This window comes from Echiichthys vipera (assembly GCF_963691815.1).
Source record: "Echiichthys vipera genome assembly, chromosome: 12".
Taxonomy (NCBI): Eukaryota; Metazoa; Chordata; class Actinopteri; order Perciformes; family Trachinidae; genus Echiichthys; species Echiichthys vipera.
In genome coordinates this window covers 11006484-11021844 of record NC_139837.1, presented here as the reverse complement: position 1 = coordinate 11021844, position 15361 = coordinate 11006484, and the positions used below count along the sequence as shown (strand labels likewise).

Below are 15361 nucleotides of genomic sequence, written 5' to 3'. Positions count from 1 at the left end.
TTGCACCTCTAAGATTCATTTGGAGAGCAGGTGTCCCATGTGCCTCCTCTTTGCTCTTGTAACAGGAAATTGTGATATCCTTGAATGTGCACCAGTACTGCTTATAACCCTTCAGTGTCAGTTTCTTGGGTCTGGAAAATATGTAACAGGCAGAGGGAGATATGTCAAACTTCAGATGGAAAAAACACCAGCTTTCTTTATGAGTGGTCAAGAGGAAGAGCGGGGGAAGGGAGATCATAAGTGAGTACAAAGGAGAGAGGAGAAACTGAAGGAGAGCTTATCAAGTGCAAAGTCAGCAGGGTAAATGAGAAAGAAGTCGGCAGTGGACGTGAACATTAATGTAAAGCCATTAAGGAGGAAATGGCTCTTGATATCATAACCCCCCTATGGTTTATACATTTTATGAGACAACCACACCAGGGGCAACCTGCCTGTCAGCAAAGGCGTAAAGCCAAAAATGAATAGAGTAAAAAATATGCTTGGTCCAACTGTAATCACTTTGAAAAGTTAAACTGAAAGCTCAGCCTGTAAAAGTCCTTTGGCAAACAATGCAGCCTATTACACTGATGCAAACCAGACAACAGCTCTCATTTAGCCAGAAAATGTTGTTTCCTGGATCTTTGAGAGAGTCTCAACATCTTTTGGACAGATGCAATCAGGTCGCTCTGGATGTGGACTTACTTAAAGACTTTGACATAGTCCGCTAGCTCAGGAATAGATGTGATGTCACCCTAGGAGGAAGCAAAAAACCCATTGTTACTATAAACTTGGAAGATTTTAATATAAAAATGATAAGAACATGCTTAAAGCTAACCATAACAATGACCTAAGGCTCACCTTTGTACAGTTTCAATGTCATTGCTCAGTAGAGTATGCTAAAGACAACACTTCTTATGTAATATCTCAAAGCTCAGTTTCCTCTGATTAGCAGTATAAACTTAACAAGTTCTTGAGGCGGGGCTGCTGTAATAATAGACATATATTTCTTAACTTATCCATGTAACATGCAACCTTTGTCAGGTTTGTTTAGGTGTCAAATATCTCACACCTCCAGGCTTTTGTCAGATGCTGGCCTCATAAATAATTGTGTGAAATTTAGCACTTCCAGTGAAATTCATTGCGATTCCCCCTCCCCTCAGTGTACAGAATCTATGCAGGCAAGAAACAAAGGACCAAACACACTGCCAAGCTGCTGCTATTGGAAATAAATTCACATAGTGGAGATTGGATCGAGTACATGTAATCCACAACCAAAAGGTATATCCTGTAGTGAATGTGAACATGTAACAGTGTTGTCATACCAGTGTGTTGGACGTCTTCCCTCCCTCCAAAGTAATCTCCAGGTCTGACAGGGCTGCGTCCACCTCATCCACCTCCTTCTCACTGTTATTCATATGGTTGTCTGAAGACATGATTGACAGCTTGTTGATATGGTACTGGGGAAAAGAAAGAGATGAATAATTACACAAGTTTTGAACACTTTATTTGCGGTGTTGAAAATTTGTCATCAACTGTATTGTCCTTATGTTTCTAGACTTCTCCGTCATGCATATGAACTAATTACATACAAAGAAACTGAAAAGAGTGACTTTTTTAACATGCTCATTGTAGGCACATATACAATATACACTTTGGAGAGCTAGGCTAGTTTGGAGGCTAGAGGCTAGTTTGAGCAAAGAATGTTGTGCTGATGACCAGATCTCAAAGTCTTGTATACACAACACATACTAGATCTACAACATTCCAGTTACCGAATGCTTCTACCCTCCAGATTCACTGAAGCCTAACTAGTGAAAGAACTAGTCCCAGAGATTGAATTAACACTGTAAAATGACGAAGGACCAGCTAAGAATTGCTTGCAAAGTATCTCTCCAACTCCAACACCTTTGTCTACAGTTTTGCTGATTTCTATAAATTTTCCTGCTATGTGTGCACAAACCCTCCAACTTTACCTTATAAAAGTGAATTGGTCTGTGATAATAGCCACATAAATACTTTAAGATGTGTTGAAATTTATATGTGTGTACCATTGAGTTTACTGGAGATGAAACAGTGACCTATCTAGGAGATGAAGATGAGGAGACTAGTTTCAGGATGAGGAAAAGAGGAAGTCATTGGTGAAGATGGTGGAAGTCATTGGTGAAGATGGCGAGAAATACTCTAAGAAGTATTGTTTGAACAATGTGTTCATCTCAACATGTCTTTAACCTGTAAGAGGCAATAAATGCGTTTTTACATTTGAGACTGGGTCAATAAAGATAAGAGAACACAGGAAACACCAATTCATCCGGATGGAACCATTACTAAAAACCCAACCATGTTTACCTTTTAGTGTGAGTCACAGACACTAAATACAACTTGTTGACAAATGGTATTTATACTGTAAACCCATCACCAACCCCCGCCAATATATGAATGAACAGCTGTCGAGAGAGTGAGAGATATAAAGGCAGACTTTGAGAGAGATATTTGAGGCTTTAGCCCAGCTAAGGTTACAGAATGTGGGACAAAGGGCTCGCCCTGACACTCCATTCCTCCGTTTCTTCCACTCTGACAATCTTTTAAAAGCTGCAACGCTGTGGGGTTTGTTTCCTGTTTGTGTGTATGAGTGGCTGGGTGTACATGTTGGCATTAAAAGTACAACTTGTGCCGAAGGCGGGATACTTTTTTTGACTCCTGATTACCTAATTTATATGTACTGCCAAAGTAAAACATCCAGGTGATAGCAAGCTAACACAACCCAGCAACATGCTGGATGTGAGCGATCATTGCTCTTTATTTAGACTGTGTATCCAGTCAAACAAGTGAAACCATAGCCAGAAGCCCTGAGCTCATACTACCCATCTGACACATAGTAGTAGCCATCAAAGTGCTAACAGACAGAGTAACCACCAGTCTAAATACCCAAATCAAATTAGCATCTCTCTCAGGAAGAGTAACAAGAAACCAGTTAAGTGCAATCATAGCCAGTCTGATGAAACACACCTAACACCTCACAGTGTAACAGGAATGTGAGCAGGTCTATGAAATAGTGTATTGCTGGGGGTGGGTGGTCTGTGGCCCAAGATGCTCTATAATTACACTAGGGGTGAGGACAGGGTGGCGTCCTCAGGTCTTGGCACCCACAGTTTATGAGTGTCAAAAATAGCTGGGGCACCACCCCCAGACTATAGGGGGCTACCTGAAGGGGCTAAAGGCGCTCACATCTGTACACTGGAGATTAGCTCCTGAGCAAAGGCAAGTCTGGCCTTTTTATTCTTTCTGCTGATGAGAGGTTTTGTCACTGCAGACTGGGCTTTCAATCCAAATTGTCTTAAATGATGAGACACTGTGTGCCCAGACAGATCCTTGGTCTGTTCAGCACTGAACTGGCAAAAACTCCAGCTGCAGTGTTGAACCGATTCCCCATTGAGAGTCTTTGCATAATCCTGTCCTCTTGAGCACTTGTTTTACGTGGACGGCCGGCCTTTTTGATGGACTTAGATTAATCGGTGTCCTTGAACAGTTTCAATATTCTTGAAATTACAGACTTGGAACGCCCCAACCTCTCTTGCAATGGCTGAGAGGGTAATCCCTTAGGCCTTCATATGGACAACCTGCAAAGTATCGGAAAGTGTTCTCTAATTTTGCTCTTTGTTTTTTTTTCCAAAATAAAGGTTTTTGTTGTTTAAAAAAAACAAACAAACATGCTAGTACAGCAGTGATATAGCCACAGCGGATATTCTGTCAAATTCTGAACAACATTTCAGAATAAATCAAGTATTAATAACAGTGTATATTACTTCCCCTGCTTCACATTTCTCCTCCTCTTCATCTTACATTAAATGTGTGTCTGATGCTGCCAGTGGCTCCAAAAGTCTAGGCCAGATCAGCTCTGGGTGAGTGGCAGCAGCAAGTTGCATCAGGTTTGCAGAAATTTCTCGGTCACATAAAGCTTATAGCCTTGTACCAGTTTAAAAACAATTAATGAAAGAATATAATGCTGTGGATTTCTACAGGTTATTATTATTATCATATCAATGTATATCAAATACTGTATATCCTCATTCCCATGTATTCTTAATTGTAATTAACTATTCATGTTCAAGAGATGTTTCTGTTCAAAAGCCTAATCATTATTTTTTTCTATGAACCAAGGGTCATAAATAAAGGGAATTGATTGATATTGAGGCATATTAAGTAGCCCATTGGGAACTTGTGTGATAAAGTGAACTCATTTTGCATCAGTGTGCAATAGTTAAGCTTTAGCATGTGTGCAGCAGAACTTGCAGCCACATGTCTCAGCTTTGGGCTGGAAGCCCATCCAATTCATTAGCTTGTGGATGAGAAGGCAACGTGCCCATTGCCCAATGAAAAGAGGTCTTCGAATTTCAGATCCTGACAAACAAATGCTGAAACAGGAAAACTAATATCAGGCACACACACACACAAACATACCAACACACCAACACACAAACACACATGGTTTCTTTACCTGCAGGGCAGCAAACATCATCATTTCCTCCTCTGTGCACTCAATTTCCTCCAGCAGGATGGCCCACTTGGACTGTTCATAGAGCTGATTCACTCGGATGGCATCATACTGTGGAGAGGTTTGTCACAGAGGTTAACATGCATACAAACAAACAGTGAGTAAAGACAGACTCTAATGCTCTCTCAATCTGATACACACAGGACAAAAGTAGATTTTTGTGAAGCACTAGTTAGAAGTTGTATGCTGTTAATGAATAAAATCGGATAAATGTATCAGATTTTGCAGAGCCACATAAGGCTTTATAGAACTTTGCGATAATACTCTCCTGTATATAGACTTTGAGGTGTGAAATCAGTGGAGTTCCCCTTTAAGTTGTCAGTATGTTATCATGTATTGTCAACTTTAAATGCTTAAATCCCTAAAATTATTAAAAAATACTCAGACCGACTTGCCAGTTTTACTAGGACACTTGGTCAGGATTATTATTATTAAACAACTCTTTCTAGATAAACTAATAAGTTATTTTCTGGCACACCATAACCACAAAAAATGTCCTCAGGGACTCCATTAGTAAGGGGAAATTGTACTGCATTGTCTATGGGACGTACCTTAGGGTTGAGGTCAAAGAAACTGTGGTACTTAAACCTCAGCAGCAGCACCTCATTCTCCTTTACATCCTGCTCCATCAGAGACCTGGATGAGTCCAACCACCTGTATAGACAGAGAAAAATGTCTTTTAAAACAGACAAACTCTCTGCAGCCTCTTGCATGTATTTTGATCAGCTGCATAGCTCTAAATATATTACAATCCACTACAGCATTTCTGACTAAGCAGTTTAACCAAACCACCAAACCACTAAGCAAAGTCATCTTACCCCTGGTTGATTTTGGCTTTGTCCAGAAGGGACTGGGGCTTGTAGAGTTTGACCAGGACGTCTGGTGAGGAGATTGGCTGGCTGACAGCAAGGATACTGGGGTTGCCCTCAGAGAGTGGGCTGTCCCCAAACCAGGCAGTGGTGGGCGACAGTGGGCTGCCATCTCTGGAGTCATAGGTGGGGGTCATAGTCTTACTGTACAAACCTGGACTGGAGTAGATGCTCCCTGAAAACAAACAGTCATCAGTTAGTCCCTTATAGTGCGCTGAGGTCCAAAAGAAAATCACATTAATTAAGAGGAACAATGGAACATACACCATTTTTTAGATAAAATTGTTGTCTCACACTGACATTAATAAATACTTCTGCTCCAAAGCCAATAAGTGCACATTCACAAATACTGTACATCAACAAAAACATCAACAGGGAAAAATGGGTGAACACACACACTTGCAGCTTAGCCAGGCCAGCTAGCGGTCAACAACACCATGTGACTACCAGCCCACACTTTGCAGATGAGTGGCTTCAACTATGTCCTCTTGCTGATGGCGGGATTGATGTGGATCAGCATGCAGATGACACAGAACACGATCAGGGTCACCCACTTACTCACAGTCAAAAAACCTACAGGAATGCACTGCACACAGCAAACTACTGCACAACTCGCCACAGAGAGGAGAGGGGGAACGCAAAGATATGGGAGGGTACATGGATAATAAGAAAAACATGTAAGATTGGCCACATCATTTAAAATCAAAATATTAAATGAATAAAGGCTTTACATTATATACATTTGAAAATATTTTGTTTTTCTATTAGTTGTTATGAATTTTAGCTGCAGCAAGCCACCATGTGAAGCTGTTTGCATTTCCTGTTGGCTGGCCTTGTGCTAGTATTTTTGGCCCAACACTCCCCCATTCCCTCTCTCCCTCTGTGGGGCCTAGGTCAAGAAGCAACACTGGCTAAACCACTAAATCCCTTCTGAAATCAGGAAGTGGGCTTGGTTTGTGTTTGTGAGTGTGCATGTGTATGTTTGTGTTTGCGAGCTGAGGTCATGAGAACAGGGTGCAGGCTATGGCCACACATCCCTTGTGGGGGAGGGTGTTATTCAGTGGTTCTTTCAAGGTTTTTTCCTAATGCTGAGTGCATCAGGTCAGGGAGAGTACTTCCATCTCCCGAAAGGTCTCATGAGGAATCCCAAATATCCAGAGAGACCATGGACAAGGTGAAAGCTGGCAGCCCATTAAAAATACAACTAGGCCTCCTCCATCCTGTTTACTGACTTTCCAATGCAGGAGCTAAGGCAAAGAATGTTAACATGACATGACTCCCTAATGCTCCCACACTGGAGATCCACAGAGGGCTTGGATGGATGGAGATAGACCACCATGGGCTGTTAAGACTAGAAGTAAACCATGAAGAGGGTTGTCAATAAATGAACAGGTCTCTTGTGGATTTGATTTTTAAACAAGGCTTCTGTGTGGGCTATTTGGTGTGGCGTGTGTGTAAGATTATGGACTAATAAGCATCATCACTGGTCTGATTTCTAAACTTCTTAAAAAAAGGTAAAACAAAAACACAAAATAACTCTAATCTCAGTAGTCACCACTTCCAAGAGCTAAAAAGCAATCCGCTATCCTGCAAAACTGTGAGTTGGCCTGCAGCAGCTGGAAGAAAATAGTGAGTTTTGAGCTAATTTCTAATGAGAGGCAAAGCCTTTATCATGTGACCACCCAAAAGAGCTGACTTCCTCTGGAGGAGCAGTCAGGTGACTCGGCTTCTAGTCCCAAAGGTTACACATTTCATGTGACCTCAACACTCCAGCTGTAGGGGGTGGAGGGTTGGGAGGAAGGGGAGGGTGAGGGTGAGGAAGCAGTGCTGAAGAGTAAAGGACAGAGGAAGAGGAAAGCTTACCTTTGACAGGTCCGATGTATATTACCTCAGAGGCTAGGATGAAAAGAGAAAGAGTAAGAGAAAGAAAGATAGGAAAGAGGTGGAGGGAAGAAGTGGAATGGGAACAAACAACATCAAGTGGACAGATTTAAGATACTGAAAACTCTACAAGGACAGGAGGAAACAAGAGAAAAGACAGAAGTAGAGAAATACGAGAATGGGGAGATCTGTGGCATTTCCATGGGCACTGCCAACTGCAAGCCTCACAGTGGATGACTCAGTTTACCCTCTTCGCTGATCGAGGGAGATCACCCTGGAATGACTAGTGAAGTTCTGTCATTTCCATCCACCCATTTATAGCCACCCAACACAGCATGACTGATTGAAATCCCAGGCAAGGCGTTGGTCAACGTGACCCAGCCATGCATGTATACAGTAGACTGCAGCACAGATATAAAAGTACTGGCTGTCTGACTTGTGTTCTCCATAGAACTGACAGAACAGATAATTAGATACAGCAGGCCTGTCAAGATGTGGTGGAGCCCAGAGGGCCATGATGGGCTGGCATCTTGGGCAACATCGTAGCTCTTTGTCTGAGTCATGACAACAGTTGAGGATTAGTAACATATTTTTTCTTCCAAAATAACCAATTCTGAGGGGCACTTAACATGAGTGTGGGGACAGACTGGGGAAATGGAGTCTCCTAAATGGTTCACTTAAGGATAGAGGTTGAGGCTTTGGAAAATGATCGCCATGTCTTTATGCAGAAATAGTTGGTCATGTAGTACTTCTAACCTTAGTGTTCATCCTCCACCCGCAATATTTCTCCTGAGGTCAGGGTGGATCTCAGTGTACGTACATACCCTGTACAGTATGTGTCTGAGCTGTGTATAAGAAATCTATTTTTCATTATCAAAATGTTGTTGTTAAGGGGAAAAGGCCCTTTAAAGAAAAGGCGAACAGGAGAAATTGTGGTTTAGTGCTGCAACTAACGATTAATTCCACCATAAATTAATCTACCCGATTATTTTATCAGTTCATCAGTTAATCATTTAGTCTATACAATGTCAGTAAAGTGTGGCTTATGTGAATTCTTGCCATTTCTCGTCAGTAAATTAAGACCATGGTGGGCTGCAGTGAGCCCTCCTCTCTTCATCTCCACAGTGGTGTGGAGTGTGCAGGGGCAGTTTGCTGCACAGAAGGCGGCTGCGTTTCTGATTGCATCGCTGCCTCTCTGCAAAACCTTGTGATCCCTATCAGGAGATGTGACCTGAGAGGCCAGCCCTTCCCCACAAGGGACGGAATAACGCCTTACAACTTGGCCATGAAATACACTCTCTGACTGTAGCATGTGATCTGATAGGGAGGACGCAGGAAGTGTGTGCATGAGCGCACACACACACACAAGAGGTGTGGTGACATTAAACAGATTCTGCACATTCTTGTTAAAAATCTGTTTCTCAGCACCAACTGAATAGTGTGACCAAAGTTGCCCACTAAAAACAGAATGTATCTATACCAGAGGCATCAATGTAGCACGTGCTACAACTTTGGGTGTGATCATCATGTGCTGTTCAAAATATGGAAATATTTCTATCACTCATTTTACTTTCACATATATGAGTGCAAATAGATACGTACTCTGCTGTTAGCTTCACCGTGAAGCAAATCAGCATGTCAACAGAATTCGGAATGTCAGAATTGTGATAGTCCACCAAGTTCACGATGCCTGTCAGCCCTCTCTCCACTCACATGAGTGTGCATTAATGCATGTTGAGTCTAAGGAGCCGGCAGATAGCCCAGAAGCGCGCAGAAGAGACTCACACCACACAAAGAGTCCCATTCACCCTGTCTCATAGTGTTAGCAATTTTGGTTAAAGGTAACTCTGTGACAGTGGCACAGCCTGTTTTGTTCTGTTCTTCCCTGCTCACATGGTTGTAACTCTCCCATCACTGGCAAAGGAGGGAGGAGGGCCAGTCTCACTGCAGTCAAGTAGCCTGGTTTGGGTTTAAAATGGCAGTGTGACCAACTATGTGTGGAATCTCAACCATTCTTTGTCCTCCCTGCCAAGGAACTGAGAGCCAGGGCTGTGGATCCCATGCAGGCCTCAAAAACTCACACATTCATATTTGGTCACTATAAACAGGGTGCAGCAATCTGGACTTATCCTAGTGGTTTTCGAACCATAAGCGCAATCAGACAAAAAAAAAAAAAAAAAGAAAGACGCGCCATAGCAGCCAGTGGAACCTGTTATTCAACCTGCTGCTTGAGGAAAACAATATTATTACTTTTAACCATGAAGTAGAACTTGAAACTAAAAAACTGAATGCATAGACTTACGTCTGCACGATCCAAATCTCTTTCAACTCCTCAGATAAATACACCTTTTATTTCAAGAAAGACTTCCTTCCTACTAAATCTTTTACATTCAGATGATATATTTAAGAGAAAACACTGTAACAAGTGCTTTTGAGTCATTAGTGCTTCATCTCTATGTAGGAGTTACTATCCATCAACTCACCTGATCCAGGGGTTAACAGCGGACCCTCCAGCTGCAGATCGTCCTCCTCTGCCTCCTCCAACTTTTTCTTCTTCTTTTTGGGATCACGTGGCTTACGCAGTAGAGATAGCTCCTCTGGGTGGCGGATATCTGGAAAAGAAAGTTAATTTGATGTCACATAAACATAACCTTGTCTCACAACAAAGCCAGGCTACCCAGGTTTCAACCAAACCACACGACCTCTCGCTCAGACAATGTGTAGAACCTGTAATGCAGGGGAATTCTGTGACATTAAGGCAACTTGTATTGACAGAAAAGATTAGGGTAAAAGGACTGAGGAGATGGGTAAGAATTGTAGACAGCTGTGCACACAAGTGGTGGAAAATTGCAAATCCTTTCTCTCAGGGCCCCAACAAACCTTGCTTTAACTGTAATCCCCAAATGAGACAGGGCTGACACAACCTCTATTTCCTTCTATTCAGTTGCTTTTGGCAAGTCATAGGACAGCACAGCTTTCACAACAACACCAACAGGTCTTCCTTGAAGATACTGAGATATGATAAATGAAAAAAACAACCACTTTGCAACAGTGTGTGATCCCAATCAGACAGTAAGACAACACACTGAATATAATGACTAAAACAGAGCAGCCTCTCTTCCCAGCTTCTCTGCCCACCTATCCCTCCCTCACTCCCTCCCTCCCTCCCCTCCTCCATCGGGCTTGGGGGCCAGGGAACCATCACTCAGCAGCAGCAATGATGTTTTAGGATGGGCTTGGGATGGTTCTGATGCAGTAGTAGGACAGCCAGAATGTGTCAGGACTAAAATAGATGGTGATAGTCTGGAAGCAAGCGCATTTGGATCCTCAGCTGGATATGGTTTTTCCCAAGATTCCATGTTAATAAATTAAGCGAGATGATATTTGGGAGCCTCATTTGATTCCATTCAGTTTGTTTTGAGCAGGACTGTTGAGAAAAAAAAAGTTAATTTTCCTCATGTGTATGAAATAAATCTCTCTTAATTTTCTAAAGATGAAAGATTGGAAAGGTGTTGCAGACTGATTGAAGAGGTTGCTGAGGGTGTTGAGGAAAGCACAGGCAAGAGGGGAGAGAGAAGGTCTTAGCTTGGTGAGAATGGTTGTTTGGTTTGCGTAACTAAAGCAAAAGCATTCCAGGAGTTTTAAGAACTACCAGATGGAAGCTCACCCTCTCTCTCTGCCTCCCTCCTATTTTGTTCTCGCTCTGCTGCAGCGTTGAAGCGCAATCCCTGTGCCCTTATACAGCCATGTGAGTTGCAGGCATGCTGCCGAGCTTTAGCTCCACTAAGCTGTGCGAGGAGGCCATTGTCCACAGTAAAGTGTGTATTAACCGATGTGTACGCGGGTGTGATTGTACAGGTATGCAGCACTTTACTACAATGTCACTTTGATCATTCATTCTTACAATCTCATTGTCAGCAGAGAACTGATCTATAGGACAAATATCTACTAAGCAAGACCAAACTGAAACAAAATAAAACTTCTGTTATAACTAACATTACTCTATTATTTCCATAGAACTGTTGCTCCTGGTCATGTCAAGATGGTAACCCTAGATTTGTGTGTGTGTGTGTGTGTGTGTGTGTGTGTGTGTGTGTGTGGGGGGGGGGGGGGGGGGGGCAGCTATACTAACCTTAACTTTTCAAGGTCAAATCTTTGGTTGCCATCTAGACATAACCATTGCTTCCTCACATAATATAACCCTCTATAGATTTAAGAGGTGTCTGAGAAAAACGTAGTAGTATTTTAGGTATCTCTACTAAAGCGCCTGGAAACAAAAGATGTGGGAAATGGGTGGGTGGGATAAAGCAATTGACAGATATGCATTTTTCATCCCTCCCATGAGGGGAGTAGAGGTGTAGTTGATATGATGGAGATTTCATGTTTGCTAAAGTATAAATACCATCAGAAATATTAAGATAAAGATGACCAAATCAGGCTAAGGGGAAAATGTGAAAAAACACGCTACACTAGCATTTTTCAGACAGGCCAGCATTACAATCAAATGTCTGCTGACATATTCAGTTGAGTGTTGAATTGTATGTTTATAGTGATAATTTAAGAATCATTATATGGTGGGAAAGACTGCTCCTACACTCACCGCATACTTGTGGCCGGTGTCAGGCGGAGGAGGAGGAAGGGTGAGTGACGGTTTGAGTGCTTACAAAAACTTAGTTGATTTCCATTAGCAGAAATGACACCTTAGACAGTAAGACCCCATCCTGCAGGCATGTGGCAGTAACCAGGACTGGGGCCAAAAGAGAGGGGTTGACTGGGAGCCAGCTGGACTTGCGAGGTCTACTCCTTGGAACACATGATTCACTGCAGTGAGTAAGGCCAGCCGCAGAAGAATCACAAACACCGTCACAGTCTAATTTTACAGCAAAGTTTACCGTACAAACAGTTTGCGACCCTACATGGACAAAAACAATGAAAGGAGTGTTTTCACCTTCTGTTTCCCTCCCGCATACCTTTTTTTCTGCAAGGCTGACAGATCAATACTCAAGAGCGATGCATCAAGCATTGGTTCAGACTAAATAAAGCAAGGGGTAAAAGATGACTCATTCTGATGGGAAATGGTGAATAATAAGAATGTACATGGTGCAGATATTTTATATTTTATATTCAAGTACAGTGAAGATAGATTTTTGGCATTTGAATGAGTGGCTATAAATCAGTGCAATGATATGAGGTACAAATACCTTTACTTTTGCAATTTCCCTGGTCTAACTTTAAGGGAAAAAATGAAATTTAACCTCAGTTGCTTAGTGTCACACGTTCTCTTCAGACAGACGGATAAAAAGGTGCTAAACGGCTACTCAACAAAGATAATAATGCACTTTAATTTAGGGGCTGGAGCTGAGGCCAAACCACACTCCTCCTGTGTTATGACAACAGTGCAGCTCACTCCGGCCAGTCAAGCACACCACAGTTTGATGTGCCATAAATCTGCTGGACCAAAATGATGAAGCAACAGTCCTACACACATTTAAAAAGCTTTTTGAAAGGACCAAGACCAAACAATACTTCACTGCAATATGACTTCTCAACAATCACCGTCCTTCAAACTCATCCTCCCGTCTTCTTTATGTCCTGTGATATTGACATACACCCTCTTGTTTCTTTCCTACCTGGTGGTCCATTTCTCTAGTAATGTATTCGACTTATTGTAATGTTTCATAGCCAAATATTTCCAGCATTGCTGCTGCCCCTTGCATATTCCAGAGAATCCTATTTCGTCTCAGTTTTCCCACAGATGGTAGCAAAGGGGTGCTGACTAAAAAAACCACAATGCTTAAAGTGGAACAGCCTGACTCTTGTTATCCTGAAGTGGTGCTTTGCTGAGAGAAGCAGCCTAATTTTTGTCCCACCTCAGGCCCCTAGATCCACATCCATGTGTTAGTCAGCTGTGAAGAGTACATTTTGTGTGCTGGCTTGCAGGAAGAATAAAACAGCCTCCTGTCAGAGGGAGGAGGTATACATGTGTATTTAATGTGTTGGAAGTGAGTCCAGGTTGTCTAGACGGGACAAGCTCATGTCTGACTGTGACTCTTCACTCGGTAAATTAACCTTTACAAAAGCCAGAGGAGCCAGTTCAGTGCCAATACATTTTTGATTTTCATACAGCGTTTTAGAGCTGAAATACTTAATCAATTAATGGTTGTTCTTGTTGTTAAGTCATTTATATAGCATAAATGCCAAATAGTTGTTCCACTTTCCAAATTGTAAAGATTTCAACACTAAAGATGTAAACTTGGGTTCCAGAAAGTTGTAACAGGAAGTGTTAACCATTTTCTGACAATAATAAATAGTTTAATGGATAAAGGAAAGTAATCATTTGCTGGGGCCCTATAGAATATATAGACCAGGGGTGTTGGGGTTTCTCCCTGGTCTAACACACCTGATTCTAAACCTGTGACAAGCTTCAGCTGCTTGATAACAAGCACATCATTAGAATCAGGTGTGTTGGAACAAGGAGAAACCTGAAATATGCACCCCAGTGGCCCTACAGGACCGGAATTGGGCACCCCTAATCTACACAGTTCCAGCTGACACTTGAACACAACCAGCCCGATAGCTGAGACATTCAGAGAATTCTCAGAATTGTGGACAGAGTGCAAAAATGTGCCTTGCAACTAAAAGTGGAAAATCCCACTATCCAGTAAGCAATGCAGCACAGGATGTAGAAGCTGCCAAATGTTATCAGAGGTCAAAATAGGAGTGAAACTGAGTGATTTCCATGTATTTAAGTGTATCAACCTTTTGCTGAGTCCTCACAGTTCCCAGCCTGCCAAGATGGACTGCGTCTGTCTCAGGACACAGCTGCCATGGACATGGGAGAAGTGCAGCGGTGATAATTGGTTTTATACATTTAGCTTGGAGAGTTATGTTGATTTTCTATGCTTTCCCACTGTATGGGACTCTCCCTGTCTCCCTGAGTTTGAATTGTGCTAAAGAGACTGAAAAGCAGACAAAATAGAAAGGCAAAACATACTGTATGTTAATATTACAAAATAATAGACAGAATGTTGACAGTATACCATTCTTATACTGTCAAGTGTAATGACAAAAATGAAATACGGAGAGATGGGGATAAAAACATCCAATACTGAGGCCTGAACTAGGAACTTTTTTTTGGAGCAGGAAATAGCGTGACCATCTGACCGGACACTCCACAGCACAAAACAGAAAAAAACAACACCAAGAAAAAAAAAAAGAATTAGTATGGGAAAAAGTACTGGGGCTAAAGTGGATTTGCAGATCAACTGACAGCAAAAAAAAAAATCTCCACCCACTTTCTCTCTTGGTTTCTATGTCTGCCCCTCCCTTTTTGCCGTCTGGAGCGAAGGCTTGTTGGACAGGCCTCTTCTCTTCCTGTCCCATCTGATATGCTATGCTGTGTGCAGCTCACATGGAGTCCGAAGGAAATATGCACAGGAGATTGTAAAACTCAAAGTTGTCCAGATAACAAAAAAATAAAAAATGTTTTCAAAGCTAGACCAGCTGTAAGTCAGCTGTCATACCCACAGTTATACTTCCCAACTAAGGAAGTTCTGCTTTTTGCAAGCAATAATGCACAGTGACACAAATACAGCAGTAGAAGCATGTCGCACCGAGGGGCCCTTCACAGCCACCGTACAAACATCTTGCTACATCCTGGCATGCTCCGTGTCAGCCAAAAGCAATTTGTGTTGAAATTCTACGAAGCTGAAAAAGATTTATTATAGAAGCAGCAGACACATTCCTAACTAGGCCTGAAAGGCTAAAGGCATGTCCCCTGCCCCCCTTTCTCTGTGCCTCTGCTTTCAAAAACAGTCTCTCTGTATATTTACACTAAATAAAATGTGCTATTAGTTCTTTTCATTTCATAGAGCTGTGTCTTCTGACCCCATGGCCTTCTGAAACAATAAAAAAGCTCCAATCCTGCCAAACTAAGAAACAAGGTTGAGTGCTACCTGTAGAGGCCAATAAAAACAGGAGAGCTGTCACTGGGGCCCCTGATCCTGCCTGCTGAGCACAGTTCAGTGACAAAGACACAACAGGTGTGCTATGACCCTGCACGATAGAAGCATTTATATTG

The 15361-nt window shown here is 42.2% G+C and overlaps 1 protein-coding gene across 4 annotated transcripts in view; it reads right to left on the bottom strand.

Moving 5' to 3' along the window:
* Positions 1-15361, bottom strand: part of fermt2 (FERM domain containing kindlin 2) — a 41226-nt gene that overhangs the window by 7783 nt on the left and 18082 nt on the right. For 2 of the 4 annotated variants that reach the window (XM_083925001.1, XM_083925002.1), the window contains exons 4-11: positions 9765-9893; positions 7264-7296; positions 5350-5575; positions 5083-5185; positions 4475-4582; positions 1302-1436; positions 682-731; positions 7-131 (exon numbers count right to left, since the gene is read on the bottom strand). In XM_083925001.1, coding sequence (XP_083781127.1) covers positions 7-131; positions 682-731; positions 1302-1436; positions 4475-4582; positions 5083-5185; positions 5350-5575; positions 7264-7296; positions 9765-9893 — 909 coding nt within the window. The remainder of the gene's footprint in view (positions 1-6; positions 132-681; positions 732-1301; positions 1437-4474; positions 4583-5082; positions 5186-5349; positions 5576-7263; positions 7297-9764; positions 9894-15361) is intronic. The other 2 variants (XM_083925003.1, XM_083925004.1) reach the window with 1 other exon arrangement.